General features: G+C 42.8%; 1 protein-coding gene across 2 annotated transcripts; it reads left to right on the top strand.

Moving 5' to 3' along the window:
• The first annotated feature begins 20 nt into the window (after nucleotides 1-20).
• Nucleotides 21-27,548, top strand: FOXJ2 (forkhead box J2). Of its 2 annotated transcripts, none has more exons than XM_061472251.1 (11): nucleotides 21-1,602; nucleotides 16,286-16,638; nucleotides 17,166-17,240; nucleotides 18,922-18,990; nucleotides 19,352-19,492; nucleotides 19,926-20,124; nucleotides 21,543-21,866; nucleotides 22,269-22,370; nucleotides 22,829-23,029; nucleotides 23,879-23,977; nucleotides 25,072-27,548. In XM_061472251.1, the coding sequence occupies exons 2-11, from the start codon at nucleotides 16,306-16,308 to the stop codon at nucleotides 25,158-25,160; spliced, it is 1,632 nt and encodes a 543-aa protein (XP_061328235.1). In that variant the 5' UTR covers nucleotides 21-1,602; nucleotides 16,286-16,305; the 3' UTR covers nucleotides 25,161-27,548. The 2 variants fall into 2 exon arrangements, with proteins under 2 accessions (XP_061328235.1, XP_061328236.1); XM_061472252.1 differs by having other exon boundaries at nucleotides 23-1,602; nucleotides 19,929-20,124.
• The last annotated feature ends 322 nt before the right edge of the window (nucleotides 27,549-27,870 follow it).

Genomic DNA, 27,870 nt, shown 5'->3' with positions numbered 1-27,870 from the left:
CCGCGGCCGGGGGGGGGGAGCCGGGGGAGGCGGGGCGGAGGCCGGGGAGGAGCTGGGGCCTGCAGTGGAGCCGCAGCCAGGAGCGGGAGCGGCGGGGCCTGGAGAGATTCAACGCCGCTCGGCCGGGGTCCCTCTCACCGGAACCCGGGGAGCTCCCCGGGGACGAAGCCGAGGCCCGGCGGAAGGCGGCGGAGGCGGCCGCTCATCTCCACGAGCTGCCGCGGCCTCCCGTGGTAGCCGGGCCCGGGCAAGAGGAGCTAGGGCCTGGGGGGAAGCCAGGGACAACCTCCGGGCAGCCGGGGTGGGGGGACACCCCCGTAGCCTGCAGGGGTGGGGGAGAGACTCTGCCCGCCGCCCCCCGCCCCATCCGCAGCCGTGAAGGGACACCCCGTTAGGCAGCCTAGCTCACGGCGGCGGGGGACACCCCAGCGGCCCCTCGCCGGCCCCGCCTCGCTGGCAGGCCGGGACTCACCCGCCTGCCAGCCCCCTTCCCTGCAGCTGGTGGGGGAGCTTAACACTTGCCCCCATCCCCACTAACGAGCCAAGGGTGGGCAGAGGTCCCCGGCACTAAGCCCTCGTAACTATCTAGAATCGGATCTGCTCTTCCTCTCTGTGGAATAGAGCCTGCTGGAGCTCCCTCAGTACCTGTTTTGTGGAGAGGTGTTCTCGGACCCCAGCTTCCGAGGGTTTTGAGAACAACCCTTGCCACCTACTCCCTCCTGCTACTGAGGAAATTCTTCCCCCAAGCAGTGGATGAGACAGTCCTTCCCCAGGCCAGCTAGTAACAGGGCAGTCTTCACCGAAGAAACCCCTTATGCCCAAGAGAGGTAGTCCCCAAGACAGAAATAAGCAGGAGCTCCTGATACTACCTAGTAATTTTGATTATTTATATCTGCTTAGCAGGCAACAGAGAAAGCAAATCAGGGGAGAGAAAGCAGAGGCAGATTTAGATACTCTTCTTCCCTTTTCCAGTTGCTGTTAACCACTGGAGATAAAGGTAATTTCCAGTACTGACCTCATCCTCCTCCATCCCAAGGAAGATCCCTCATCCTCTAATCCCAAGAGGTTTTTTTTTTTTCAAATATCCTGTGCAAGAAGAGAAAACGCACCTCCCAGTTCCAGGGAAAGAAAAAGGCAGATTTTGCTAATAATATTCACGGAGATAGCAAGATTTAATTTTTTTTTTCCAGAGAAACAGATCTGTCCACACTTAAGGACAAGGTGCACCTAGAGGAAGGAGAAGAGAGGTTTACAGGTAGGGACGTTGGAGAAACTGATCTCTCAGATAATCTGAGAATCAGTGAAAAGGCTGTCTTCCAGGGAACACCGCTTTAGTAGTTAGCTGCCAGAGGGGAGAGAGGATCTCCATCCTGGGATAAAACCAGCAGGTTTAGGGGACTGACAATCCCAAACAGATTGTTTTAATACTGAAGATCCTGATTTCATCCACAATCCCTTCGCCCTGAAAGTATTTCTTGAAGAAGCTCCTGGAATAGCTGAGAGCAACGCTCTGAGGATGGGTCTCAGAGAAGGAGTGTGAAGGGCAGCACCGCAGAAACCAACACTGAAGATAATCCACCTCCCACCAGAAAATCTTCCAGAGTGAGTGACCACATTGTATCACCTCTATTCCTAGCAGTCCTTGTATTTTTGCCTTCTCTTCTTGTTTTCCATATCTCTTCTCACTGTATCTGCTTTCCTTTTAATCTTTTCTCTGTCTTGTTTCTGAACCTCTCCCCAGGCTTCTTTTTTTCTGTGTGCCTTTCTTCATCTCTCTCATTTAGCTCCCTTATATGCTATATGGAATTGACCTGATTCTTTCCCTCACTGTTTAGCTTACATGAGACCTTAGCCCTATTTAATTGTAAGAAACCTCTCTGCTCTTTCCATTTTACTTTCACTGGTGTATTCATACTAGACTCAGCCGTTACCATCACCAATGTGAAATTAGTTTCTGTCATTTAGGGGTCATTGAGAAGGATAATCCTAGCCAAAAGGCTTTGAGGAGGCAGAAGCAGTGATTTCTAGTGCTACTGTCAAAGGATGCACTCATGGGGTTGGAGTGTCAGTTTTCTCCATGTGGGTCCTACTATGCTGTGGGAATAAAATTCTTGTGCGATGCAGACCTCGCTGTGCTTGGGGGCTGAACATTTGGATTCCAGTGCTAGTACTCTGAGATGTGTGCCTTAATATACCTAAGGGTTGTGGGATGAATTCTGGAAAGAGTGCCCTTGAGACTGGGTTCTGTGGTGTCCAGGGGCCTGGGAATGAAAATCATTAAATCTGCTCTTAAAGCCAGAAGAAGCCATTCCATTGCCATTAGTCTTCATCTGTGTTTTATGTTGTGTTCAGGGGCTAGAAATATAAATTCTAATGCTAGTGAGCCAAGCTGGCTGCTTTTTTTTAAATGAGGCAGTTAATTTCCAATCACAAATGAGTATTCTCACATTAATGTAATGATTTCTTGAGAAATCAAGTCCAAGAGGGACTTCATCCCAGATGAAGCCAAAGCAGATTCCTGTAGCTGAAGAATCATGCCTAAGGATATCTCACCTGACGTATTCCTGTTTCTGTTCTCCAGTGATACAGCAGTGAGGAAGATCAAAGGGTCCTTGGCCACGACAGGAACCCTTCTGGAATCCATTTGGGAGCACAGTGGTTAACAGGGAGTCCCTGAATAAGGAACTCCTTGGTGTAATTTGCTAGCAAGATCAGACAAAAGATGCCAAAGTGATTCCCCGTTTTGGCAGAGAATTTTGACAGTTATCCATAGCTTCAGAAGGTGCCTTTCTCTAAGGGTAGGCTGAACCATGAAGTGTACATATGTTCTGGGGGTACTGTTAGATGCCCTCCTACCTGTTGCCCTATAGTTATGCAATCAGCCTGTTTTTGAGTACAGCTGTGTTATCTAGCACAAGGGAAGAGATAACTGAGGCATATTGGCCTTTGTACATTCAAGGGGGGGACTGACTTTTTATACTTCTGAGGTTAATTTACCTTGTTCTGTCCCCCTTCCTCACAGTAATGACTTGACATTTTTCAAGTGCTTTTGGCTCTGGTGGATGCCAGGACACTTCACAGAATATTTATGCCAGCCTTACAGAATTCTGCTCTCTCACAACAAGTATCTTTCTGTATATTAAATGGGTTGGTTTTGGTTTTTTTTTTCTTCATTATTCATGATAAAGAGTAAGTTTTTTTGTATTAGCTGCCTGATCTTTATTGTGCTCATGACAGACATGTAAGGCTGGAAGTCATGTGCTGTAGAGTGATTGTTATTTATTTGTTAATTGCTGACAGGGCAGTTGGTGCTGACTCGGACCACAAAATTAAGATGATCTCTGTTCTGATGATCTCATAGTCTAAAACGCAGCAATACAAAAGCTAGGACAAACTGATAAATTTAAGGAGGTGAATAATTTTTAGACAGCATAGGTCTTTAGTGTGATCATGATATTTCCATCAAATGTTTATCACAGGTGAAAATGCAGTTTCCTGTGAAGTGGAATACTGCAGCTGTTCTGCACCATTTATTTTATACAAAAGTATCCATACAAGAAAAAGGAAGAGTATCATTTGTCTTCATAAAAGTGCAAGGTACTCAATAGACACATTTAAATGAAAGTGTTATAACTTTAAGTGTTTAAATTAAGCATATTAAACGTGAAAACCTAAAATTAGACTTTTAATAATCACATTTGGGTACCTCAGTAAATAGTAAATTCTAAATGCCCATGAACATAGAGTTGACTTCAACAGAAGCAATGAAGCCTTCAACATTGAAGAGACAGTGACACGTATATGGGTTTTGTAAATTTTAATTTGGACATGCATGCTTCCAAAAGTTGACTTTTTAAGTTGAAGCACTCTCATCCTGTCCTATGGGCACTCTGCTCCCAACTGAGAACTGTGAGTGTGGCATTTTTCAGGTCAAGCAATTAAGTGAAAAGAAATGAGAAGGTCTGGAGAGTTATGGGAAAAGGATTACGTTCCTGCAAGATCATGAGGTTATATTAATGTTTAAGTATGCATTCTGTAAGTTCTTGGATTTTTTTCTTGGAATCTGGTTCTTTAGGCAAGTTTCTAGGATAGAATAAGGATTCACAAAAGTTGGAGTTAAATACAGTAAACAGTTTGAGGTTGGATATAATTCCCCAGTCTGAGACAGGATTGTGACTACTGTAGTTTTTTGAAGGGTTTTCTTTGGGTTGTATTATTATGTTTTATTTTATTATGTTTCCCCTACAAAAATGGAGCCAAATGCTGGTGTCTGAAGAAGTTTTTTCTTACTGCAGAGGTCGAGGTATCTTCGCTTGCTACCTCCTCCCCTAAACTTCAGCTGACTTTCTTATAGTGGATGACTCGGTCTGTATCACAGTTTGGATATTTGGCCCTTTCCTTCCAGTATCGGAAAGGAGGTATGGTTAATGGCAACTGTGATATGGACAGCTGTCCCTCAAGAGCAGGACTGAGCTGATTATCTCGTTTCACACAGCTGTCAGGAATTACATCTCAGTCATTAGCAACCAAAAGATGAAATATGTTTGGACTCATTTTTCCATTTGCTTCTCCCAACCTTGGGTAGAATTGTAACCAGCAACTTTCACAAAGAACCCTCTGTGTTTTGTAGTACTCCATTTACAGAATCTGTTACTGAGTGGTGCTGCTTCAGAATTGAAACTTTAAAATACATTGGTTCTAGCATTTTTAGTCTGGAAGACAAGTTTGAAAAGATGAGTAGTGCCTAGATTAATGAACAGCCAAAAATAGTATCTCTGAAGTTTTTGAACTCCCCAGTGGTGTTAACCCTGAGGCCTGAAGAAAAGCATTTAAATCTCTGTATTGCTGGCTCTTGCACATTGTGTTACTTTAGCAAAAATATCCAGTTTGATATGTTCAACCCCCAAATGTTTATCATCTTGGTAGGAGTCGGTATTGCTGCTTGCTATGTATTCTGCTGGTTTTGTTTTCTTATTCCTTCTAAGGAATGTGTGAGCTTAAAAACCTGTAACGCATTTCTGTCCGCTCATCTTTTCACTTTTAAAAGAAATCTGTGTATGTGTGTTACGGCGAGCAAGCATGCTGCAGTATGTTTTCACAATTAAGGCAAATTTTCATTTTAAGCTTGAAATGAAAATGCAGAATATTGGGAATGTTTCAGTTTTCAGAGACCTCATAGCATTTAATGTTGTGTCTGTGGTGCTTTGCAAAGATTTGGTCTAGACCGTTGTTTTATCGTTCTGTCTTTGACCTGCCCCATCTGTCTTTGACCTGCCCCATCCTCTACTCAATTCTGTTATGACCTTTGGGGTTGGTGTCACAGATTTTGCAGGTTCCTGTCCTTTATGAACCCTTTCCTGAACTCTATCCTGGGCTTCCTAGCATCGTATCACATCCAAGTTCCTCTCCTGCACCTTTAAGGCCTAGCATATTTCCACCCCGCCTACTTCTTCACTCTCATTTCCTCCTACATCCCACTCCTCCTCCCAGCTCTCTCTGTACTGCTGTTTGCATCTCATTTTCCGTGGTGTCCCTTTGGCATGCTGTCCTGTGGTCCTATAAGCCTAAAATGCTGCTTCTCTCTTCGTCAAGCATGCATCCCTCATTTCCTGTCTAGGATTCTTCACGGACATGAATCGTTTTTTACTAAACCTTACAGGCCCTACTTTTACTTTCACACCTGCATTTTGACCTGTTCCTGGTTTGGCTTTCATTAGATTATGTGCTTGTGGACACACAGAGGATTTTTTGTCTGAGGTTGTATCAAAAAACCTGTTCTTTTTTCCACTTTATAATAAATAGAGTTTTGTTCCTCTGAAATATCCAGTTCGGCTGGGCTGGGGAATGGCAGGCACTTTTGTCATTCATTCTCTCACCATCCTTTTTCCCCTGCCCTCTTCCCTTCCTCAGGAACAGCTGGATTTTAGTTGGTTGGAACGAAAATCCCTTGTGTGACATTCTCTAGTCCTTCCAGCACTTCACGATCTTGGTTTTGAGAATTGGGGTGAACAACTAGTGCAAGGCCCAGTGCCTCATTCCTCATCTTTCTGAGCTGGTCAATTTACTTGATGTGAAGTCAAGAAATCAGGGAATGTGTGGGTTTTTTTTATGTGTAAGGGAGGCTGAGTAATGAGGGAGAGATGACGAGTGACAGCTTTTATACCTCGAGGAAAAAAATATTTACTTTTTTGGTTTTTACAATTAGCAATTCAAATTTTGTTTATGCTCTCTGCTATATAAAGACTGTGGCTGGTTATAGCAGAAATATGTAATTACTGTTAAAAGTTCAAAAGTTCAAATCTGAATAATTGGGGAGGGATCTGAACTCTTTGTGGTCACAAATTAAATGAGTAAAGTTTCTGAATTCTTATTTTCCCAAAAAAAACCTATTGTTGAGTGAAACTAAAGCAATTCTCCCTCCCCATCAGAAATTTGCAGAGAAAAATAAGCCGCTAAAATAGTTACCTCTGAAATTCTCTCTATCTGAAGAAAGCAGACAAGCTTTGAAAGTAGAGAATGGGTCTGGGATTTGAGACCTGTGTTCTCTGCATGGTTCCGCTACTCTTTGCTGTCTGACCTTGGGCTTCGTGCCTCTCCATGCATGGCTTCCCATTTGTCCTGAAACAGGGTATTGATCCTTTTTAAGGGCTACAAAGTATAAGGATGAAAACCCTTTGTAAAGGCTGGCTGTTCTTTTTGTTGTTGATTACCTTAATTACAGTGCGATACTGAACTAAAAACCTCTGTATGCCACTTCTTGTGGCATTAAGAAACAGTAAAAGCATGATGCCTGGATTAATTTTTGTTTCATTGAAGGACCTGTGACTCTAAAACTGAAAGATCCTGTACCTGTCTGCAGCGTAGAACTGTTTTTTAAGCTGACTTAAGTATAGATATTCTAACTCCCTTGAAGCTTCTCCTAAGTTCTCTAATGACCTTTTCTTGGCCAGGTCTCAGGGTCTCTATTCCATCTTCATCCTTCTTGGCTTCCCTGCTGTTTTTGACACTTGATCATGCCCAGTCTTGTCCTCCTTTGACTTATGTGTCAGTATTTTCCTGGTTTCCCTCCTACTGTTCTAGTAATTCAGTAGCTCCTGCACTAATTTATTTACCTCCCTCCATATTTTTTTTTTTTCTTTTTAAATTAGATACAAAGCCCCACCTCTGGTATTTTCTTGTTTCTTTTCTTTACCTCCTTCATGCCAGTGACATTCAATTATGCAACTTGGCATACTACCTTAACAGCTTTTTTGAATGATTTGCTGCAAGTTTAAGACTGCTGAGACCAAGCTGAAACTCCAGAAAGCTCCTTTGAGATTTCCCTTTGTTTCTTGCTTTCCTCTGTGAGCATCCACAGTTGGGCCTATAACATGGGGTTTCTTGCACTCTTCTTGCTCTTGTATACAGGGTAGGGATGACTCACAGATTCATGGCCTGAATCTCCAGTTTCTTTCTTAGTCTCTTTGGGTAACCCTTATGCTTTCTCCTTCATTTACCATCTTGTTTACTGATAGCTGTTCTTGCTGGCCTCTCACAACTGTGTTACCTTCTTGTCTTCTTAAAAACACAGTTACTGAAGCTGTGCTCCTGGCATGTTTTGTCAACATGTTGCTGCCTCCTCCTTGACAAGCCTATTCTTCAGCTATCACCCACCACATAAGCTTTCAGCTTCTTGTACTCGCTCTAAGGGGTCTTCACATGTATATTTCTGCCCTGTTTGTTGCTGTGTCTTATTGTTTTGACCTTTGCTTTGGCAGCAACAGAAGCACGACATCGTGCTTTTCCATTTCTTGCATGAGCGTCTCTTCACGTTCATCTTCAGCTGACTCATACCTTGATACATATAGAAAAATTGCCAGCCAGTAGAGGCCAGACATACTGGAAGCCACTTATTTTCATGTTTTAAAATCATTTGAAAGGTCTAACTAACTCAGAGATAGTTGTCATATTACATGTACCTTCCTCCCCCTGGCTTCTGTTGTAAAGAAGGATGATTACTAAAGTAACTAAAAATTATCATAAGCGAAGACACAACATCTCAAAGACTAGAAAGATAAGGGTTAAAGTTGAATAATATTTACTTGCAGTTGCAAGTTGGCAAGTAAGTGGTGTGGAAGAAAGCATCTTCTTTCAGTATCTTTAAGGAAATGAACAGAAGATTTCGTTTCAGGATGATACACAAAATGGAGAATTTTAGGAGTAGGATGCAGAAAGCCAAGTAGTAGTGTTTTAAGACAGAAGAAACTGTTAATGGGGGTGTCTTCCTTGCTATTGTGGTTCTGAATCCTCTTGACTTTCAAGCTTGGTACAGACATTTACGAGCCTGGCTAGGGATTGTCAGGTGTTTGTCTCCTGAAAGACAGTTCATTCTGTTTAGTTCACAATAACAACTAACAGAATAGTGAAAAGGAATTGTGTTAAAACAGTGGTTGAGAACAAATTTATGAACTTCACACAGTATTATTTAAGTCTTCTGATCATTATCCAACTTCAGTTTCAGCTGTGTGTTGCTTCCAGACTCCTCTTTAACAAGCTTTTCTGCAGTGCTTTGGTAATTTTAACTCTGGCAGTATGTGCTGTATGTACGTTTTGGCCACATGGGGCTAATCTGCACTTGATACAAATCTCCGTATTTTCTATGAATTCAGTACATAGTTTTTGTTGGTGCTTGATACCTATTTCCACAAGTGGGACAGAATGGGTTGTGGCTCCTCTCAGCAACTATTGCAAAGTTGATATTGACTAATCTGTTTTCAGTGGTTCAGCCTTTGTTGAACAGGTTTTGACCACTTGCAGTCAGATTTTCATTTTCACTATGCCTGGCTGGCATTCATTTAGCCTGGGGAGCTCTCTTACATAGAAGCTTTGTGGTATTACTGTTATTAAACTGCAAGGTTAGCTGTCATTTTCCCCTAATAAACCCATCTTTTAAATAGGAAAAATAATACAGTTTTTATGTGTAAGTGCATACATGTATTCTTTTAACCTGGGTTTCTGTACCAATCTTTGCAATGATGTGAAGATCTTCTGAGCAAGATATTCTACACGCTGATCTACTTCTGATGTTTAATTTCAGAGACAGCCTGGGTATAGTATCAGTGTTTGCATATTCTATACTGAAGGCTTACCTACTGGATGTGATTCTGACAGGCTATTAAAATTGCAATCCTTCTGTTGAACCTGGGTGCTCCCAAAGAGCTGGGGGAAATACCTTCTCTTGGATACAGTTTCTGTCCTGCAGACTTCTGCTTTCCATGGGAGAATCTTGTTCCAGATATGTGCTCATAAACTTGAATTATTCCAAAGCCAGTACCTGATACCTTTCTCAGTGTAAGAGTGATTGTTCTGTTAATGTTCTTAAAGAATATGCTGAAGATTTCTCTTGCCTGCCTTGGCATAAGTTTAAAATTGCAATTCCTACTTCCAATGGTAAAATACTACATAGTGGTACTGAGGATGGAGGAATGCTGTAGAGACGTTTCTGCTGTAGTGATGTATTTTCATTGTGCTTCTTTAAAGTGCTTGGTTTACTTCTTATTTCAAATCTGTTATTGGGAGGGTTGTCATAGGACATTTGGCTTATTATTACAATAAATCTTTTATAGTAGTCTTATTATAAAGAAAATAACGCTCAAAAGTATTTTAGGCATACCAGTATTCTCAGTATCATTTGCTGTTTCTTTTGACAGGTGTTATGTATTCCCCACTTCCACTTACACCATTAATAAGCAAACTAATCTTAACTTTGAACACATATTTTCAGACTGTCTGAGGGGTCTTTGCAATGTTTGTGTAGGATTTCTCACTGCATTTTTGCTGCATCCTTATATAGCAGACAACAAAAATACTCGATTAGTTGGTCTTATTAAAATCTGGCGAGGGACTAGCTGTGCTTAATCATAGCCTTTTATGTCTGTAAAGATACTGTCTCCCTTGACATGAGCATATTTTAGACTTTGGCTGTAATGCTATCTGTTAATAAGTTTAAATAAGCAGGTCAGGTTTTGTAAACTATACCGTTTAGCCAGTAGTTTCATACAAACCTAGGACATAACTGCTTTTTGAATTGGTTCCTGACACGCTTCCAACGTGGGGGTTTTGGTGACTTTTTAGGCCCTGCAAGACTTCGTCCTTGGTTAGTACCAAGTATGCGTGCATAGTCAGTGCTCTTCATTCATGAAATTCAGACAAATTATATGCTGCTCATGCACCTTTCACAAAATGGAAGGAATCAAAAGCTCCTAAGTTAAAATATGCTGCTGTGATATTTATGTTATTAATAAGTATTACGAAAACAAATTTGTTTTTTCCTTGAGACTTACGTGATCCTTGTTGCTGAGATTTGTTTGAGGAAAACCATAGCTGTATAACAACTATAATAAAAGAAATGGTCCAGTGATTTATATTAAGCTGTGCATGGTCTAAAAGTTTTCATCTTCCTCTGTTTTTTTTTCAGTACCATCTTAGTGAGTTATGGTGTAACTTGTAACAGATTTCCAGTTCAGAGTGCCCTAATTGCAGTACCAGTTGTGTTGTTTTACACAACATAGCATTGACCATTCAAAGACATTGTCTTGCGCACCAGGTAATTTTGAGCAGGGGTATAGTCAGACCAGTGTGACATAGACAGGCACAGATTGTGACAGTTTGTATTCATATAGGTGATACCACATTGTGTGCTCTTAGGTGACAGTAACTTCCTTTCGTTGAATTCTTTTTTTCCTTTGTGGCTCGTGACTAGCAAGAGCTGTGTGCCCCCTGTTGCCACATCTGCAAGCCTATAGTGTACTGGGGAAAGGTTTTTCAGCTTGCTCCCAAAGAAGGGAACGGTGCCTGTAGGGTATGATTTCTCTTACATCTTTGCCCCAGGGGCTGTTTTCCTTCCTTTCATGTGGCACTGCAGACAGAAGTGTACTTTCAAACTGCAGTGCTTTTCTTTTGGTTTGCTGATACACTGATGTGACACCTACAACTCCTTCCAGGTTAAGTTTCATTTTATGAACAATACCCAGCAGCTTCTGTCTTCCTTCTGTGTTTGATTCCAGAAACAAACATTTCCTGAAGGCTTCTCACAAGTAGCTTTCAAAGTGATGCACAACTATTTCAGACTATGCAGGTAATCAGTATCCTTTTTTTCTGTTTTCTTACATGAAACTAATATCTCTCAGTGAGAATATTTGCTTGGAGAAGATATGAGTGTTTTGTTCCTGCCCTCTTAGTTCCCATCTCCTTATTTTTGAGGGAAAGCACATGACTTAAAATGGCAAATGTCTCTTCCTGCCAGAGTTAGCAAAATTGATTCTTTCCCTCTCTCTGCGTTGGTATAAGAATACAGGTTTCTTGCATGTGTAATTTACACATGTATGTCAACATTACCTTTTTCCATCAAAGTAGAAGCTGTCCATTTCTCCGTGCATGTGGTATTCTTATGTTTCACTTCCTTACTCTTTGAGGCATTTTCTTCTAATTGGCATCATGTTCACCTTTCTCCTTCTGGAAGGTTACAGTCAAATGGTGTTTTTTTGCCAGTTTGGGCTTGAGGTGTTTTGTTTGTTAAATACTGCAGAAGCTAGGTGTATCTCTGAGTGTATTGGTTCTGTATTGTTAGATCACTGGATTCAGGCACCTAAATAGAAGTGGCCTTATTTTTACAGTGTTCTGCAGCAATGTCTCTCACTGCTTGGTAGCCTGTTGTGTACTTCTTCCTTCTCAAAGTTTGAGTCTCCTTTGAATGTTTGCCAGGAGTGTTTCATTGGGTTGGAGTAGGAGCAAATAAAGCAACAATGAAAGTAAATATAGAAAAGTAAATGTACAGATTTATTCTAGAACAGGCATCTTCTGTAGGTTGTGCACAGCGTTATTTCATTCATTGTATGACTCTCTACTTTAGTCATAACTGATTATAACTGGCCAGCTTTTGAGTTCAGGTTTAGAGAATGTTTCAAGCTATGAATGTTTATTAACTGCATTCAGAATGACCCTTAGAGTGCTGTTTCCCACATTTCATACATTTTTCAGTCTTGATACGTAAGTAGCAGTGACCTTGGATAAGATTTGACTGGCTTAGAGCAAGCATTTGCAGAATAGTAGGGCAGGCAAAGTACAGATTTCTTCAGTCCTGATGCAGGGATAGTACTAGCTCATAGACACAAGGCTGGCTTGTATTTTCAGCCTGAGGTTTGATTTGCTACTTGCAGATATTCAAAGTAAGGCAGTAGCTTTCCTGGAACACTGTAGTGAAGTATTACTAGTCCCAAGTGAATTGGTGGTTATTAAAAGGTGTTCAATGCTAGGATTTTATTTTATATATTTTTCTTATGAATCAGACAGATTGTCATCCATCTAATTGTAGTTTTGGGTTGATGCTTGGCTGTCATTTTTGCATCTCTCTGACCTGTCTTGACTTGGGGTTGCGCTGGAACTAGTTAGTGCTTGAGAAGACTCTGCAGTCAATTTCCAGCTGTTGATGGTGGTTATGACTTGGCTACCTTACCCTTGGCTTGTAAAGTCAGCAAAATACAAATACCACTTACCATGTAAAGTGGGAGGTTATGAATTCTAGTCTTTGACTTTCTTTTACTTCTTCAAAGTTAATTCTGGCTTGCTAATGTGGTAGGATTTTTCTTAAACACCCTTGATTTCACTTCAGTGTGTTTGGTAGTCATTAGTGGTTTGGGGTTATTTTTTTCCCTTTGTTGAGTAGGATCATAAGAGAAGAGTTTGAAAGAAGATTTGCCAGGCAATAAACTGGGAAGGGAAAGTTGGAAGACTCATGAGTTGTTCTGGTTTGGCTGTGGTCTCATTTTATCATACCATTAAGTAGTGTCAAGTGTGCTGCTTGGATCAGGTGAATGAGATATGCAGCACGAAGTCTAGCAAGCATTACTGTTAGAGTAGGTATTATTTCAAATAATTTAACAGCTAATTACACCAAATAATTTTTGTACTGAGAAGTGGTGAATGCTCCATCCCTGGCAATGTTCAAAGCCAGGTTGGAGAGAGCCTTGGGCAACATGGTCTGGTGTGAGGTGCCCCTGCCCATGGCAAAGGGGTTGAAACTATGTGATACTAAGGTCCTTTCTGACCCAAACCATTCTGTTGATAGTGTTCTGCAAGTGCTACCTTACCTAAGGTTTAACTGTGCCTGATTATTACAAGATCACATATTGCCAGGATACAGACTTAGAAATCCAGTATTGATCAAGTACAGACTTGGAAAAAAAAGCCTTATTCCACTGCTTTGAAATTTCCCATATGATTCCTGTTAGGTCCAAGTCTTCACTTTCTGTCCTAAATTACTGTCTAGCTTGTATGTTCTTAAAGAGCTGATGTACTTTACTGAAAAGTAGTTGTTTCAGTACTGGGTGATCAGTGCATGTGTATAAACAGGATTTTTTATTTAAGATTTTGGAGTTTTGTCATTGAAGATTTTTATAAAGCAGGGAATGAGAATGCTTAGCTGCTTAATATGGGTGTAATATGACCCAGTTCTAGCCTTGCTTCCCTCCCTGACAAGTGTATTTTACACAAATACACAGAATCTTGTGTATTTGACAGTGGGAGTGTTGCTTATTGACCTTACATTTCACTGCATAGCCAATCATCCCAAAAGCTCTAGTGACATAACCTGAGCAAATCTGAAGCTCTGTGCAAACTGCAGTGCTTTCTTCTGCTGCTTGAATTTTTCTGGTGTTTCAAATTGGTATCTTAATCTGACATAGGCTTTTATAACCTATTGTCTTGATTTCTGTGTTTGTATTAAAAGGGGGGGGGGGGGGAATTTGTATTTAGTTTACTTTGGATTTGTATTGTTAGTGCAGTGATATTTCATTATGGTTTCAACATGCATGTGATAAGCAGCAGTAATTTGTTCTCTGATTGCACTGTGTAAATTAAAATTTATATGAGGCACACTCACAAAATTAAGCGTTCAACTGATATTTAGTTCGTGTTTGTTTTCTCCCAAACTGAGTATTACTTTCAGTGACGACTGTACCTGTAGACTTACCATGCAAATGTAACTGTGTTTCAATGACATGGATACCTCGGTGGTCTGTCCATCCTGCACTAGATAAAAATACATTGGTGCTTTTCCCTTGTATAATTCAAGAAGGAATAGTGCTGCTTGCTTTTTTCTTTTTTAATTTAAAATGTTTGAGACTAGATCAGCCAGAAAGAGCAATTATATTCAATAAGCACCAACTTAAGGAGGGTGGATAATGGAAAGCCTTTTTCAGCTCTGATGGTCTAGTTAGCCGTGTAGCAAGTAGTCATTGCTATCAGATGTGATAAGTGTGGCAGATGAGTAGATAGGTAAGTTAGTAGCAGTTGGGCTTTTCCTGGGCTGAACCCAGGACACCTTTCCTCCACAGACAGAAAAATGTTTCCACTCAATATAGATACTGTAGTGCTGCAATTTTACTTCTCAGTCTGTGCGTGCACATGAGTGTGAGTGATAATGTTAGCTATGCAGTTAAGAGGTGTTTTCTGAGCCCAGGGCTTTGAAGCCACTGCTTGTGGCAGTTGAGGGATGGATTTTGTTGTGGTTTGAGCTCTTAAGAGGTGTGATTAGCATGTGCATGGAAATTAAAGGTTTAGTGCAGACAAACGTGTTGGAGTGTAGATTCTTGTGTGCTTTTGTTTTGCAAGAACACTTAAGTGCAGAAGTGCGAGGTATAATGCATATGGTTGCGGGGGAAGAACAGGGAGCTTCTGTGTCAAAATGCTGGGCGCATCTGTCTCTGGATCTGTGCATCCACACTGTGTTATTGTCAAATACCTATTTTTAGAATGAGTACCTAATTGGTATTCATGCAGATGAGTGTCTCCCTGTCTCATCTGATCCACTCCTCTGAGTGATGCACTTGGTGGGAGGTGTCTGCTGATGAATCTTTCCTAAGCAGAGTGTGTTCATGTCTGTCAGTTCTCTCTTACTGTGTTTCTCATTTGTTACATGAGTGTGTATCTAAGTAAGTGTGTTTGTGCATTTACTTTTTGTATGCACTAGCATGGTCAAAGTATTGCCTAATCCTCTACAAAGATTAATTTCAAAATAAAAGATGCAGAACTTGCAGTCTTTCAAGACATGATTCTTCTTGTTATGCAAAGAATAAATGCAGAGGAGTGCAGGTTGTGGCCATGGAAACTTAGCTACCTCGGTCCAGACTTCAAGGGATTGCTCCTGGTATAGTGATGAGTAAGTGATGATCTTTCTCCTGCCTTGACTACTACAAAAGACAGCATACAAGTTTGTGTGCTAAGTGTGCAAGTTCATACAAGTTCATGCTGCTAAATATTTTCTTCATACAAAATAATTAGTAAGTAGAAAACCCTGAGTGCAAGTGCTAGCCATGTTGGACAGGTGTGTTTTATAAGGGGAAATATATAATATTTATGAGAGGAAAGATCCAGAGTCTGTTTATACCCTGTGGCAAACTTGTGTGACTTTGGACAAGTAAGTTTTTATTGTGTCTCAGATACAGAAAAATACTTGCTTGTTGTATTGTGAATTAAGTGAGACGTAATAAAATTATATGTATATTTAGGAAAAATAGGTTATGGTAGGCAAAGCTTTAACTGTTATGAGCTTAATATAGTCTGTTCCACCTCAACATGGTAGATGGAATTATCTATATATAGTATTATGCATGATCTTGGTGTTTTAAAATGATATGTAATCCTAGCTCTAAGGAGTAGGATTCATTATGTCACCTAAGGCAAAAAGAGAGTCTGGGCCTTAGATAGAAATTAATTTATCTCCAAATTAAGGTAGTCACAATCCTGAGTTTCCAGATGATCTAATTAAATTGTAGTTTTGTATATGGCATGAAGGATATTACCTTTTAGCTATGATTTTCCTCTTACCTGACACAGTAAACCTACTGGATTATAGGTAATCCTTGTGATGAAGAGTCCTAAGGTTGTATCACTTACGTGGTAAAAGAGTGAATGTGATACAGCTGCTGAAAAGGCTCCACGTCTTTTGAGGAGATCTTAGGGGGAATAGTTGGGATGCTCTGGCTAAGACTGTTCTAGCAGTGTTAACCATCAGTGCTGTCCCAGCTGCTGAGAACAAGGATGGTCCTCCCAGAGACACGGTCATAGTTAGTTTTGGATGATTCTTTCAGGCTGAGAATAAGGTATATGAAGTGGGATGATCTTCACACCAGTATTTGTGACAGGGAGAGAAGCAGAGGAGGAATGCAAATGGATGTTTCTGTTCTTAAGGTTCACCTTGTTTATATCTCAGGGGTTCCTTTCTCTTTTCTTTCTTTTCTCCTTACAGATACTCCTGCTTCCAGCATCATGGCCTCTGACCTGGAAAGCAGCCTCACTTCTATAGACTGGCTCCCACAGCTTACTTTAAGGGCTACTATTGAAAAATTAGGGGGTTCTTCACAAGCAGGACCTCCAGGGACTGCCCGAAAGTGTCCCCCAGGCTCACCAACTGATCCCAATGCCACCCTGAGTAAGGATGAGGCTGCAGTGCACCAAGATGGGAAGCCACGTTACAGTTATGCCACTTTGATTACATATGCCATCAACTCATCACCTGCCAAGAAGATGACACTTAGTGAGATCTACCGTTGGATCTGTGACAACTTTCCCTATTACAAAAATGCTGGTATTGGTTGGAAGGTGAGGGCTTGAATTGCTGAGGTACCCTTTTTGTCTAATTCCAATAATTATTTTCTTAATTCTGTGCAAACTATCCTCATTGAGCAAAATACAAAGACAGATGTGAAACTAAGTTGACCAACTGGAGAAAATGCAGAGCCAGAAGTTCTTGTTTTCTCCAAGAATTTTGTTGTATGTATGTCATGGCCTCTAAGAAGGAGTTTGCAAAACCCTGCCACCAACAACCAAGAAAAACAAAACCACCACCGCCCTCCCCCACAACCTACATCACTACCAACCTCTGCATCACATTGATACTATTTTCACTGCACCTTCTGTAGATGTATGCATGGTTCAGCCCCATATTCATCCTAATCCATCCCTTTCCTTTACACAGATTCTGTTGTGCTCCGTTCAGGGCATATGTAGTGAGCTTTGGCTTTTGAGCCTGCAGCATCCTTCTTTTTTCTGTACCTGCTCCCAGTCATACTCAGAAGGCTGTATGTTTTTGTTATAGCACCTACCTGTATCTCTTACTGTCTCCTCAGAACTCTATTCGTCACAACCTCTCTCTGAATAAATGTTTCCGGAAGGTGCCTCGACCAAGAGATGATCCTGGGAAGGTAAGAAATCTGCATGCTCCTAGGCAAGCAGTTTAAAACTGCAGGGAATAAGCTGGGCTTGCCCTTTCTAACTCATGCTTGGAATTTGAAACCTAAAGTGTAGGCAGAAATGGAAGCAGTAGTAAGATTTACTGCAGCGCTTTGGCATTCACTTAAAGGGAACTTGTAAAGGGGCCTTATCAGTTTTAGCCAAGTATTTCTCTTACGTGTTATCTTCAATTGAATAGATACTGGAAGAAGGGAAAAATGGGGTTGAATGTACTTTATTAGTTTTGTTTCTTTTTCTTCTTGATCTTTATGTGTAAAATGTGGGTCTAGTCTACCCTGTTCTATTACGAAAGTCTGTAGTGGCTGCTGGTGAATGGCAGGACTGTGATGTGACATCATGGGTTTAATGGAGACAAGATCCATGGAAGTGAGAGCAGAACTACTACCTATTTATGCTACAAAATGTTTTGTGTTGCGGGAAAAAATTCACCATAAGATAGTTCAAATCTGTAGAAATGATTTACAAGTAAAACTCAAGAATTTAGGAATTTGATGGCTAAGTAAGAACTAATAACACTATGTTAGTATATATAGATTGTAAAGGGGAATTGCTAGCAAAACCAGGACTTGGCATCTTGGCATGCAGATACTACTGTCAAGAAAAAAAACAAACCAACCCAAAACCCAGACAAGCAGAAGGTGGGGACAAGAAGCTGTGTATTTAGAGAGAAAGTTTTTTCTTTTTTTTCTTTTCCTTCCCCACCATCCTAAAGTTGCCCGAAAGGGCCACTTTCTCAGGCCTTTTATTTCAGGTTATATTTAAAGGACAAAGTGGTGTTCAGTTGGCATCTGTAAATGGAAGTAGTACATCTTTGAAGATCGCTGCTCAAAAATACCATTGACCATACGACTTATTCTGAGAAATCCTAACTGACTTCAGTGTACATGTCTGCAGGTGTTCATTGGCATGTTGGGCTGGGTTTGTAATGAAAACCTGTTCTGTGCTTGTCACTGATTCTTCAGATTTCAGTTAGAGGCCAAAGTGAGCTAAATAACACTCTAGAGTTCTCTTTACAGTTATTCAGAAAACAACAGACAATTATAAACTGTTTTATGTTGAAAGGGACCTCTGGAGGTCAACACGCATCCCCATCCCACAAAGGAACAATTAAATTGGGTTATTGAGGTCCCCACTGAGTGTTTAATATCTGCAGAGATGGGGATACCACAGGTGGGCACTTGTTCCAGTGCTGTACCACACCATTGTGAAGAAATTTTTCTTTATACCTGACTGTAATTTCCCTTGCTGAAACCTGTGTTTGTTGCCTTTTATTCTTGTGCTGTGCATTTTTGAGAAGAGTTTGAGTCTGTGTTCTTTATAATCTACTTACACAGTTGAAGACAGTGATTAGATCCCTTTAGCCTTCTTTGTCTTCTTGGTGTCCTGTCTCAGAGCGATGGAAGTGTAGAGCCTTCTGCCTTCCACCAGTAGCATCATATCTCACTATTCAGTACAAACCAGTGCAAGAAATGAATCTCTTTCCAACCTGCAAGTCTCTGTTGTCTGATGTTGTGTAGGGTGGGCCTTGTGGTCCTAATGTTTAGTCCTTGCTGCATTCTTTAAGTCAGTAACCTTCTGCTTCAGGATGCTTTCTCGTTTAATCATACATTCACCAATGGGTTTTCTTTCCAGGGCTCTTACTGGACAATAGATACGTGTCCAGATATATCTCGCAAGAGGCGGCATCCTCCAGATGATGATGTGAGTGTTGCTCTTTACAGAGAGTGTGAAGCAGGAAGGAATTCCTTTCTTGTTCTTAGTAGTCCTTTCAGCACTGAACTATGTTATCATTTTGGGGCAGGGTGTACAGAAGGGGACACAGAGCCTAGGACAGAATGAACTAGCATGTATGTCCTTCTGATTGGCTGTTGTTACTGCTGTTCAGTAAAGTTTAAGCTTGTTTAAAGTCCTTTATCCTTACTCTTCAGTGATTAAAGCCCAGTCCTATTTTCTAAGCCATGAACTTCTGCAGTGGGGGAGCTGGCTTCCCATCTGCAGTTTCACTTCTCCATCTGTTTTTGATTTCTGCTCCTTTCCTTTTCTCTTCCTTCCCCATCTACAGATCCCACAAGACTCCCCAGAGCAAGAGGCGAGTAAAAGCCCCCGGGGGGCTGTTCCAGTCAGCACAGAAGCCTCTTTGCCACCTGAGGCCACCCCTCAGCTGTCACTCCAGAGCAACACCTCCATTGCCAACTATAGTCAGGTGAGCAGCACAAAGGATAGAAGCCTTGCAGGGGTGGGAAGAGAGGGAGAGAGTAACATGAATAGAAAAGCAGAATGGTGAGAATAGAGGGAATCATGTAAATTGTCATACAGAGGCAAAAACAAGGGAAGAAGCTGAAATTACAGAGACGGAAAATTACGGAGGAAGTAAATTTTAACAAAGGGCTGGATGGGGATAAGGGTAAAGGCATAATGGTATGAGATAGCTGAAGGAAAGGCTGAAGCCAGTGTGCTGCAGAGGGAGGGAGATGGTTGATTTTTCTCTAGGCAAATGGCATTTGGGAAGATTCGTTGGGAGGTGAGCTAAGTGATATGGGATATCAGTGCGTGTTCACATGTATCTAGTCTCCAGATCCCTGTCTCAACTTACAAACCCTAGCACATTCTAAAGGCCTTCTTTCTACCTTCCTTAGCAGGGTGCAGGGCCTGTGGATGTTGCCTCTACTGTAGCAGGGGGGCAGGGCCGTGAAGGGGCTGATGTGCCGCCCCCACTGTACAGTGCCAACCATGACTTCAAGTTCTCCTACTCTGAGATCAACTTCCAGGATCTTAGCTGGTCCTTCCGTAACCTCTACAAATCTATGCTGGAGAAATCATCTTCCTCTCAGCATGGTGAGTAACTATATGCGTCATGTGGGGTGGGCAGGTATCTGCCCACACAGTCTTGTCCACCGATCTATCCTTGGTATCTCTCAGATCTTTCCCCATTTTTAGGAGCCTGTGCAAACAGACTTTCCTTGTTTGGCATGCTGTAATTAGTTCTGCCAGGAGCACATAAGAAATCTGCATGTCTTTTATCTACTGCTACCTCTAATTCTCTCAGAATAAAGAGGATAATGATTTAAAAATGCCTTGTATTGATACAAAAGCGAATACTAAAATGGCAGAAGCTTAGAGAAAAGCGTGTTGGAGAAGTACTCACAATGTCAGGCTAGAAACCATGAGAGGAAGGGGATTGTTCCATGTGGAGTTTCTCTAAAAGGAGAGTGAAAAGTTGTCAGTGCTCAGATGTGTTAAAGCTAGTATTGTTCAAAGCCTTGGAGAATTGAGCTTTGTGGATTGAGAGTGCAGAAGAGATCCTACAGCTCCATTCATAGCCTGCATTTCTGGGATTGAGGAAGCAGCCACAAGAGGGCAGTATGACAGTAGGAATATGATCAGACGTCCATGGGAAACAAGAACAATCTACAGTTGCTGTTCCCCCCTTTAAACACTCTTATAGTGTGGTGTAAAAAGGAATACATTATTACCTATGCTGTCAGACATCATACAGTGCAGGCAGTTTTGTACTTTAGGAGGAGCCTCTTGACTTGTAGTTTCAGTGAAATAAAAGTATATGACTTTCACTGCTTTTATCATGCTGGCCCTCCTGTTGTGTAAGGTACTGTAGATTGGACAAGCTACAATAATGTAGAGAACTTCACCTCAGTGCATGCCTCTGTTTGTAAAACTTAGCGGCAGTCAGGTTTTTTGTCTCAAGTCTTGCTGTAAGGTAGCCTAGGAAAATTTGAGTTTTGAGGGAATTTTTAGTCAGGGTGGCAGTATTCATCCTTTTGCCACATCACAGTAGTAGTAAGTTCTAAGGGTTGATTTTAAATCTAGTAAAAACTGATGTTTGCTTGTGAATGGTCAAGTAAGGGCACTCAAAGTAGGAAATGGGTAGCTCAGGTTAGTGCACGTAATGCCCTTTACTGTGATTTTCTCCCCCCCCCTCCCCCTTCCACAATATAAGGGGAGAAGCATGGGTTCAAGAGAACACAGGTTACTTTGGTAAATACAGGAAAAATCCAGTGAGGAATTTAAGTTCCTAACTTTGTACTAGAACATTAAATCTTGCTGGGACTTTGTTGTAGAGCCTTTTGTTTTGAAGAGAACCTGGAGCAACCGTGCAAGGTGATAGTTGTTAGCAGCCTGTAGAGGGCACTCCAAAAGCTTCATAAATAGCAGGATGAACAGTGTGAAATTGGAGATGCATAATTTAAGCAGAGGTTTAATCCAGGAGGCTCTTAAAGTTCCCTTTTACTTGGCAGGTTTCTCTTCTCTCCTTGGTGACATGCAGCCTTCCAACCACAACTACTACATGTACCAGCAGCAGCAGCAGCAAGGCCCCTCATCAGTAGGTGCTGCTCCCCCACTCCACACTCCAACCCCAGAGGGTTGCCCATCCCAAGGGGCAAAACAGCAGGGTGGTGAAGGTTATGGCCCTCCACCAGTGATGTCCATGCACCCACCCCCAATGCAGCATGGAGGCTACCACCAGCATCAGCAACATCACCCACACTCCCACCCACAGCAGCAGCCACATCAGCACCAGCAGCAGCAGTCACAGGCTTCAATCAACAGTGCTGGCTTTGGTGAGTCGGGGGCAATGGAAAGAACATCCAGGGAAAAGGGAACAGTGAAACAGTGAAGAGCCCCCAGACAGAAATTCCACAAGTGAGCTTTCCCTAAATAGTGCCTAAATTGTGTGTGGGAAAAGGGTGAAAGCAAATTATGATTGAAATCTGAGAGGGGAAAATGCTTTCTTACTGATTGGAAGGAGAATACATCTACACTGGGTTTGGGATTCTGTTCAGGGATGCAGAATAAAGTTAGGGCCTAAATGAAAGGCACCATCCCTGGTCTTCCGAGTGAAAAAGGATTGCCAGTGACTGTAGCATCAGGCTCTTTGGTGAAGGAAGGCCAGTCGTTTTTATTAAGGGGTGGAGGGAAGGGGCAGTCTGTATTGGAATAATCTTTTCCCCATTTCATTCCAGCATTTCCCTCTGATTGGTGCTCTAACATTGACTCCCTGAAGGAAAGCTTCAAGATGGTAAACCGGCTGAACTGGTCTAGCATTGAGCATTCCCAATTCTCAGGTCAGTGTTGACTTACTGACTGGGTCTAGTGATTCAGTGACTAGGGCTATAGTACAGAATGTGAGTGCTGGGCCCACATCTTTGGGTTTTTTCCAATGTAACGGTGTCAAGTCCATGGGTTTCTTAGGGACTCAACAATTCTATGTGTAAAATGAGGTGTCCTTCTTCATGGATTTTGTTAAAGACCCTGAAACTCTTGAACCCTGCAGGAATTTGGGGCAGAGGCAATTAATTCATACAAGAACATTAGAAAGCTCCGATTTTTCCCTTCCCATCCCTACCTGAGTCAGTGAGACACTGTCCTAGATATGGAGCTCTCCAGGCGTTTGGTGACTGATTCAGATCAGTGAAGTTGGGCTTGTGGGGAGAAGGTAGGACTTAGGGGTAGAAGACAGAAACTCTGCACGGAAGGCCACATTTTGAGTGCTGTCTTTGACATTGTCCTTTGTCCCCTGCAGAGCTGATGGAGAGTCTGCGCCAGGCTGAGCGGAAGAACTGGACGCTGGATCAACATCATATTGCTAACCTCTGTGACTCTCTTAATCACTTCCTTACCCAGACTGGCCAGCTCCCTCATCTGGTTGGCCCACAGCAGCCCCCCCGAATCTCTGATTCTTGTGCCCTGAACAGTGGCAAACAGGAGCAGTCCATGAACCAAGGTAATCAAGAGGGAGACTAAAATGACATTTAATTCAGGGCTAGTTCTGTGAGTGTCCTGAACTACTTGCAGCTTTGCCAGGCAAAGTAGCAGCGAGCAACTTGGGGCTAAGCTGTTAGAGCTGTTCATAGCAACTCAGCTTCTCTGGCTTTAAAGAATTAGTATGTCCTATGGCTGTGGCCTAGGCAGGCCATTACTGTGTGATGCTTATGACTGACATGCAACCTCTCCAGGCAGAAATACATTTGAAAGGTAAACCCATAAAAGAAGGAAGTGGGATGGCTTTTGTAGGGGACTAACAGAAAGGAATGGCAAGGTAAAGAGATGGCTATTCCAGATGGCAAGAGCTGTAGGAGCTGTTAAGAAGAAAGCTCTTGCATCATTGTTGGGGAAATTCTGGCTGGACAAGAAGTAGGAGGATTCACTCTGAATTCTGAGGAGAGCACAGAGGATATTATGGTCTTGATAGAGCTGTGATGGTGTGCGTTGTCTAATACAGAGTTAAATGAATGATACTGAGCCAGCTTGTGCTTCTGGATGAAAATGTTCTTCTTTTACAATAGTAGAGAAACTCCTGCTGGCTCCAAAGAACAAGATCTCTGACCAAGCTATAGCTTGCAGTTAGGACCCAAGAGCTGAACATCTCCCGCAGTATCCTGTGGGTCTGAGTGAGTTGCTCTGTGGCTGAGCCGCCACCCAGTCAGGGCCAAGACAGCTGACCAGAACATTGACACTTTGGTTTATTTTGGTTTTGTTTTTTTGGGGGGTTTAGGTTTTTTGTTTGGTTTTCTTTGTTTTTTGTTTTTGTTTTGTTGATTTGGTTTTGGGGTTTTTTTTACTCCTTTCACAGTGAGCTCCTATGGCCAGCCCCAGCCCCCCCATCTCTTCTCCGGGCCATCACCTATGTACCAGATTTCCACCCAGGACTCTCCAGGATATAATCGCCCAGGTAAGGGGTGACATTACAGGTAAGGGGTATGTAGTTCTGGTGTCCTCAATATAAGAAGGACATGGAGCTGTTGGAGCAAGTTCAGAGGAGGTCATGAGGATGATCAGGGGCTGGAGCACCTCCCATACAAAAATAGGCTGAGAAAGCTGGGGCTATTCAAACTGGAGAAGAGAAGAATGTGTGGAAACCTCACAGCAGCCTTCCAGTATCTGAAGAGGACTTAACAGAGGATGCTGGAGAGGGACTCTTCATCAGGGACTGTAGTGATAGGTCAAGGGGTAATGGGTCCAAAAATAAACAGGGGAAGTTCAGGTTAGATATAATGAAGAAGTTCTTTACTGTGAGGCTGGTGAGGCTGCCCAAAGAAGTTGGGAATGCTTCATCCCTGGCAGTGTTCTAGGCCAGGTTGGACGAAGCCTTGGGTGACATGGTCTCGTGTGGGGTGTCCCTGCGCATGGCAAGGGGGGTTGGAACTAGGTGGTCTTAAGGTCCTTTCCAACCCTAACCAGTCTATTGATTCTATGATTAAGGTGTATTATACCAGGGAACATCAAAGAGCTGGTTCCCAAGCCCTTTGTGCATTTCTCCCAAAGCACTTGTTAATCAAATGGAGCACTGAGGGTAGAGAAGGAGATTGGATTACAAGGGACCCTCCATTTAGGTCTGTGCCATAGCTCTGGCAAGGTTTAGGATTTCAGTGGCCTGATTTCTTTCACTTCACATAAATAGTCTTCTAGCTCAGCCTTGCCCTCAGTTGCTTGAAGGCAGCTTTACACAAGAAGCTTCTGTTGATGAAGTCCTTTGTGGTCCATCAGCAGTAAGCTGTAAGGAAGGTTAAGGAGACTCAAACTTAACCTCTGTAGAAGCTGCTGCAGAGAATTTTATACCAGACCACCTACAGACATTGGTAGGTGCTGTCTGACGGAGAAAATCATGCCACTAGTGTTCTTGCTTGTTCAACTGTTGGAAAGGAGAAGGCCCAAATCTCTTTATGCTTTCTTTTGCCCAAGGGCCCACTGTGAAAAAAGTGTGACATTTTTTATTCTAACTGTTCTCTTTCCTTTCTGTTCTATTTTTCTGTTGGTTTTGGGCAGCTCACCATCTGGTCCCTCGGCCTCCAGGGCCTCCTCCAGGCGCCACTGAGGAAATCCCCGATGATTTTGACTGGGACTTGATCACCTAACGAGTTACAGACTTGATAGCCCGTCCTTTGTGAAGGACGCGGGAGGGGAGGGAGACATGGGGTCACTGGTGCCAGCACCACCCTCCCCAGCCTCCCTGCCTTGCCTGTATATAGATATATATTCTCTATCTCCGCCAGAGAAGCCACCGCAAGATGCTGCCGAAGATAATCCTTCCTTGCGTCCTGTTTTATCTTCTTTTTCTTCTTTTGTTTATTATTATTATTATTATTGTTATTATTATTACCAATAATTGAGCACAGCCCCCCCCCCCCCCCCCCCCCCCCGGTGGCCTTGGACGCATCAGATTGGCTCTTAATGTTGCGTGGTGCCCTGTGGAGGGTGGAAAGATGTGTCCTTGGTGCCATGAAAAGACCTTGGAAGGCTGAATCCTTGAGTGCATCTTTCTCTGCCTCCGTCATTTTGCGTTTAACAATCCCTCTTTCCCTTCAAGGTGGCCGGTGAAGTTGTTGTATTGGCTACTGGAGTGGGAGAGCCTAGCAGACCCTGGGAGCCTGTAGTTCTGTTGTTTCGTAAATGTTGTAAAGGTCCGGGGGCTAAAGGGACACTGGGGAAGTGATCTTAGCTCTGTGAACTTTCTTGCACCAGCAGGAAAAGGAGTTCCCAAGTACAAAAAGAGGGTAATCCCTGAGGTAGGGAGAGCTGAGGTGAGCTGGGAGGGTTGACCTGAGTTTTGGAGGAAGGAGAATGTAGCAGAGAAGTTGGGTTTTGGAATGCAGTGCCATCTGTGACAACTGAGGGAGATTTTAAGGGAATCCCAGCCTATTTTCTACACTGCCTTTTATGGTCTCCGGGTGAAGCCTACATGCCCATCAGGTAAAAGAAGCAGTCAGGGGTGTCGCATGTGATTCAGCAAATTCTATTCCCCAGAGCTTTTAACTTCACCCCCCATCCCTTCAAGCCCTTCTTCAAAATAGTATTGAGGCTCTTACTTGCATATGCAAATTTGGAGGTTTTCTCCCATCGGTATATGTTCAGTTGTTGTTTGATCCTCCAGCCTTCGGATTTCTTTGGAGACTGCTCTTGCCTGTGGTTCAAGAGTACCGGCAGCAACAGGGCTCTTGTTGGCGGTTCCCACTGTGTGAATGGGCTGTGGTGGGAAGAGTAAGCTGCTGCTCAGAGTGGAGGTGAATGACAGGATGATGGGCAAGGGGCTGGACCCTCTGGTCTAGTAACTGGGAGGCCCTCACGAGTGTTTTTTCTAAGAGGTGCATTAGAAGAGAGGATGAAGTGGAGCAGATTATTAAAATGAACAGCCAAAGTGTAGTATAGAACGGAGGAGGGTGGGTCAGACCCCTTTGCAATTCAGCTGGGGAGATTGTGGAATCTAGTGTAAATCCCAAAGGATAGGTTTTGTCAGCACTTGTGAACAGGAAGGTGGAAAAGGTGCAGGAGCAGGAGTGAGTGTTGAGATGCCTCCCCAAAGCTGTGTCCCCTGTTCCCCTTTTTGCTGGTATTGGCTCCGTTCTGTCAAACCTCTTGTTTCTTCTTAATATTTTGTAAAGCCTCCCCCCAGCCTTTATTCCCTGTTCACCAGTGAAGGGAACCAGGATAGAAATAAAACATTAGGACTACTTGACAGATTTGGGGCAGGGGAGTAATAACCTCTACTCTGACTGCAGGAATGTGGGGAACTAGCATTGCTTTTTAAATTTGCTGTAGGAATAAAGTAATTGGATCTTTGTCAGGGAGGTGGACAGAGTCTCCCTGGACTGGGAGGGTGGACATTTTTCTTTTTTTTTTTTTTTTTTTTTCCTCCCTTTTAAGTGTGTTTTTTTGGGGGGGAGTTCATCATTGAGTATTTCCAAGAGAAATGAGGAATCCCAGACAACTGCAGCGTGGAGTCAGCTATTCTCTCTGCTGCCTCAGGATGGGAATGATACAGCTCGGAAGCATGTGTGTTAGGTTTCTGTGGAAAGTGGCACCAGAGACAACCAGGAGAGATGACCTCCAGTGGGTGCCAGTTAGTGCTTTGCAGAGGGTATTACTGAGAGCCAGCCCTGTGGAAGTCTGAAAACACCACCAGAAGAGAAACCAACTGTGATGGCTCCTTCTGCCTATAAAGTGCTCCTCATTTTCATATTTGCCTCATTTGCATATTAAGTTGTGCCTCATTTGCATATGTAAATACATGCCGGTCAGTGTGCAAATCAGCCTCGTTCCTCTGCCCTGAGATAAATGTGTGTTGTTGGTGCGTGGTTTGGCCCTGGGCAGGCGTGTGGAGGTCCGCAGGGTGCGCGGTGCCAGTCCCCCTCTGCAGGCCCCCCCGTGCTTTGTGTCAGTGGCCAGGAGAGAGGAGCGTGGTCTCACGAGTTTATTTTTGTGCATGCTTTCTTAATAAAAACAAAAAGTGAATGTTTATGGTTTAACCCTCTTGGTGCCAGTATTGACTTCTTTGCCAGCGGCGCCCGGCTGGTGGGCATGGTTCCCACCTACTTACATCAGAACCAGAATTTAGGGGCTAAATGAACAGCCCCCACTGCTGTGTACTTCAAGACCAAGACTTTTTAAGATGTCTAAAGTTCTCAGGGCACAGACATCAGTGAGTCTCTCAACTTGTGCTTGCCAGAAAGGCGAAGAAAAACTATGCCAATGCTTAGGGACTGTATGTCAGACCATGTATTTAGTTTACTCCCTTAGGGAAGGACTAACACACAAAGGTGATTTTTAAACCACTTCAGAGTTCCTTGG

The sequence above is a fragment of the Pezoporus flaviventris genome, unplaced genomic scaffold (assembly GCF_033815535.1).
Source record: "Pezoporus flaviventris isolate CSIRO_AGI_PZ_B2104156 unplaced genomic scaffold, CSIRO_AGI_Pfla_v1 ptg000070l, whole genome shotgun sequence".
Lineage (NCBI taxonomy): Eukaryota > Metazoa > Chordata > Aves > Psittaciformes > Psittacidae > Pezoporus > Pezoporus flaviventris.
Note: the sequence above shows the minus strand (reverse complement) of the source record. Positions and strands in the feature narration are given on the sequence as shown.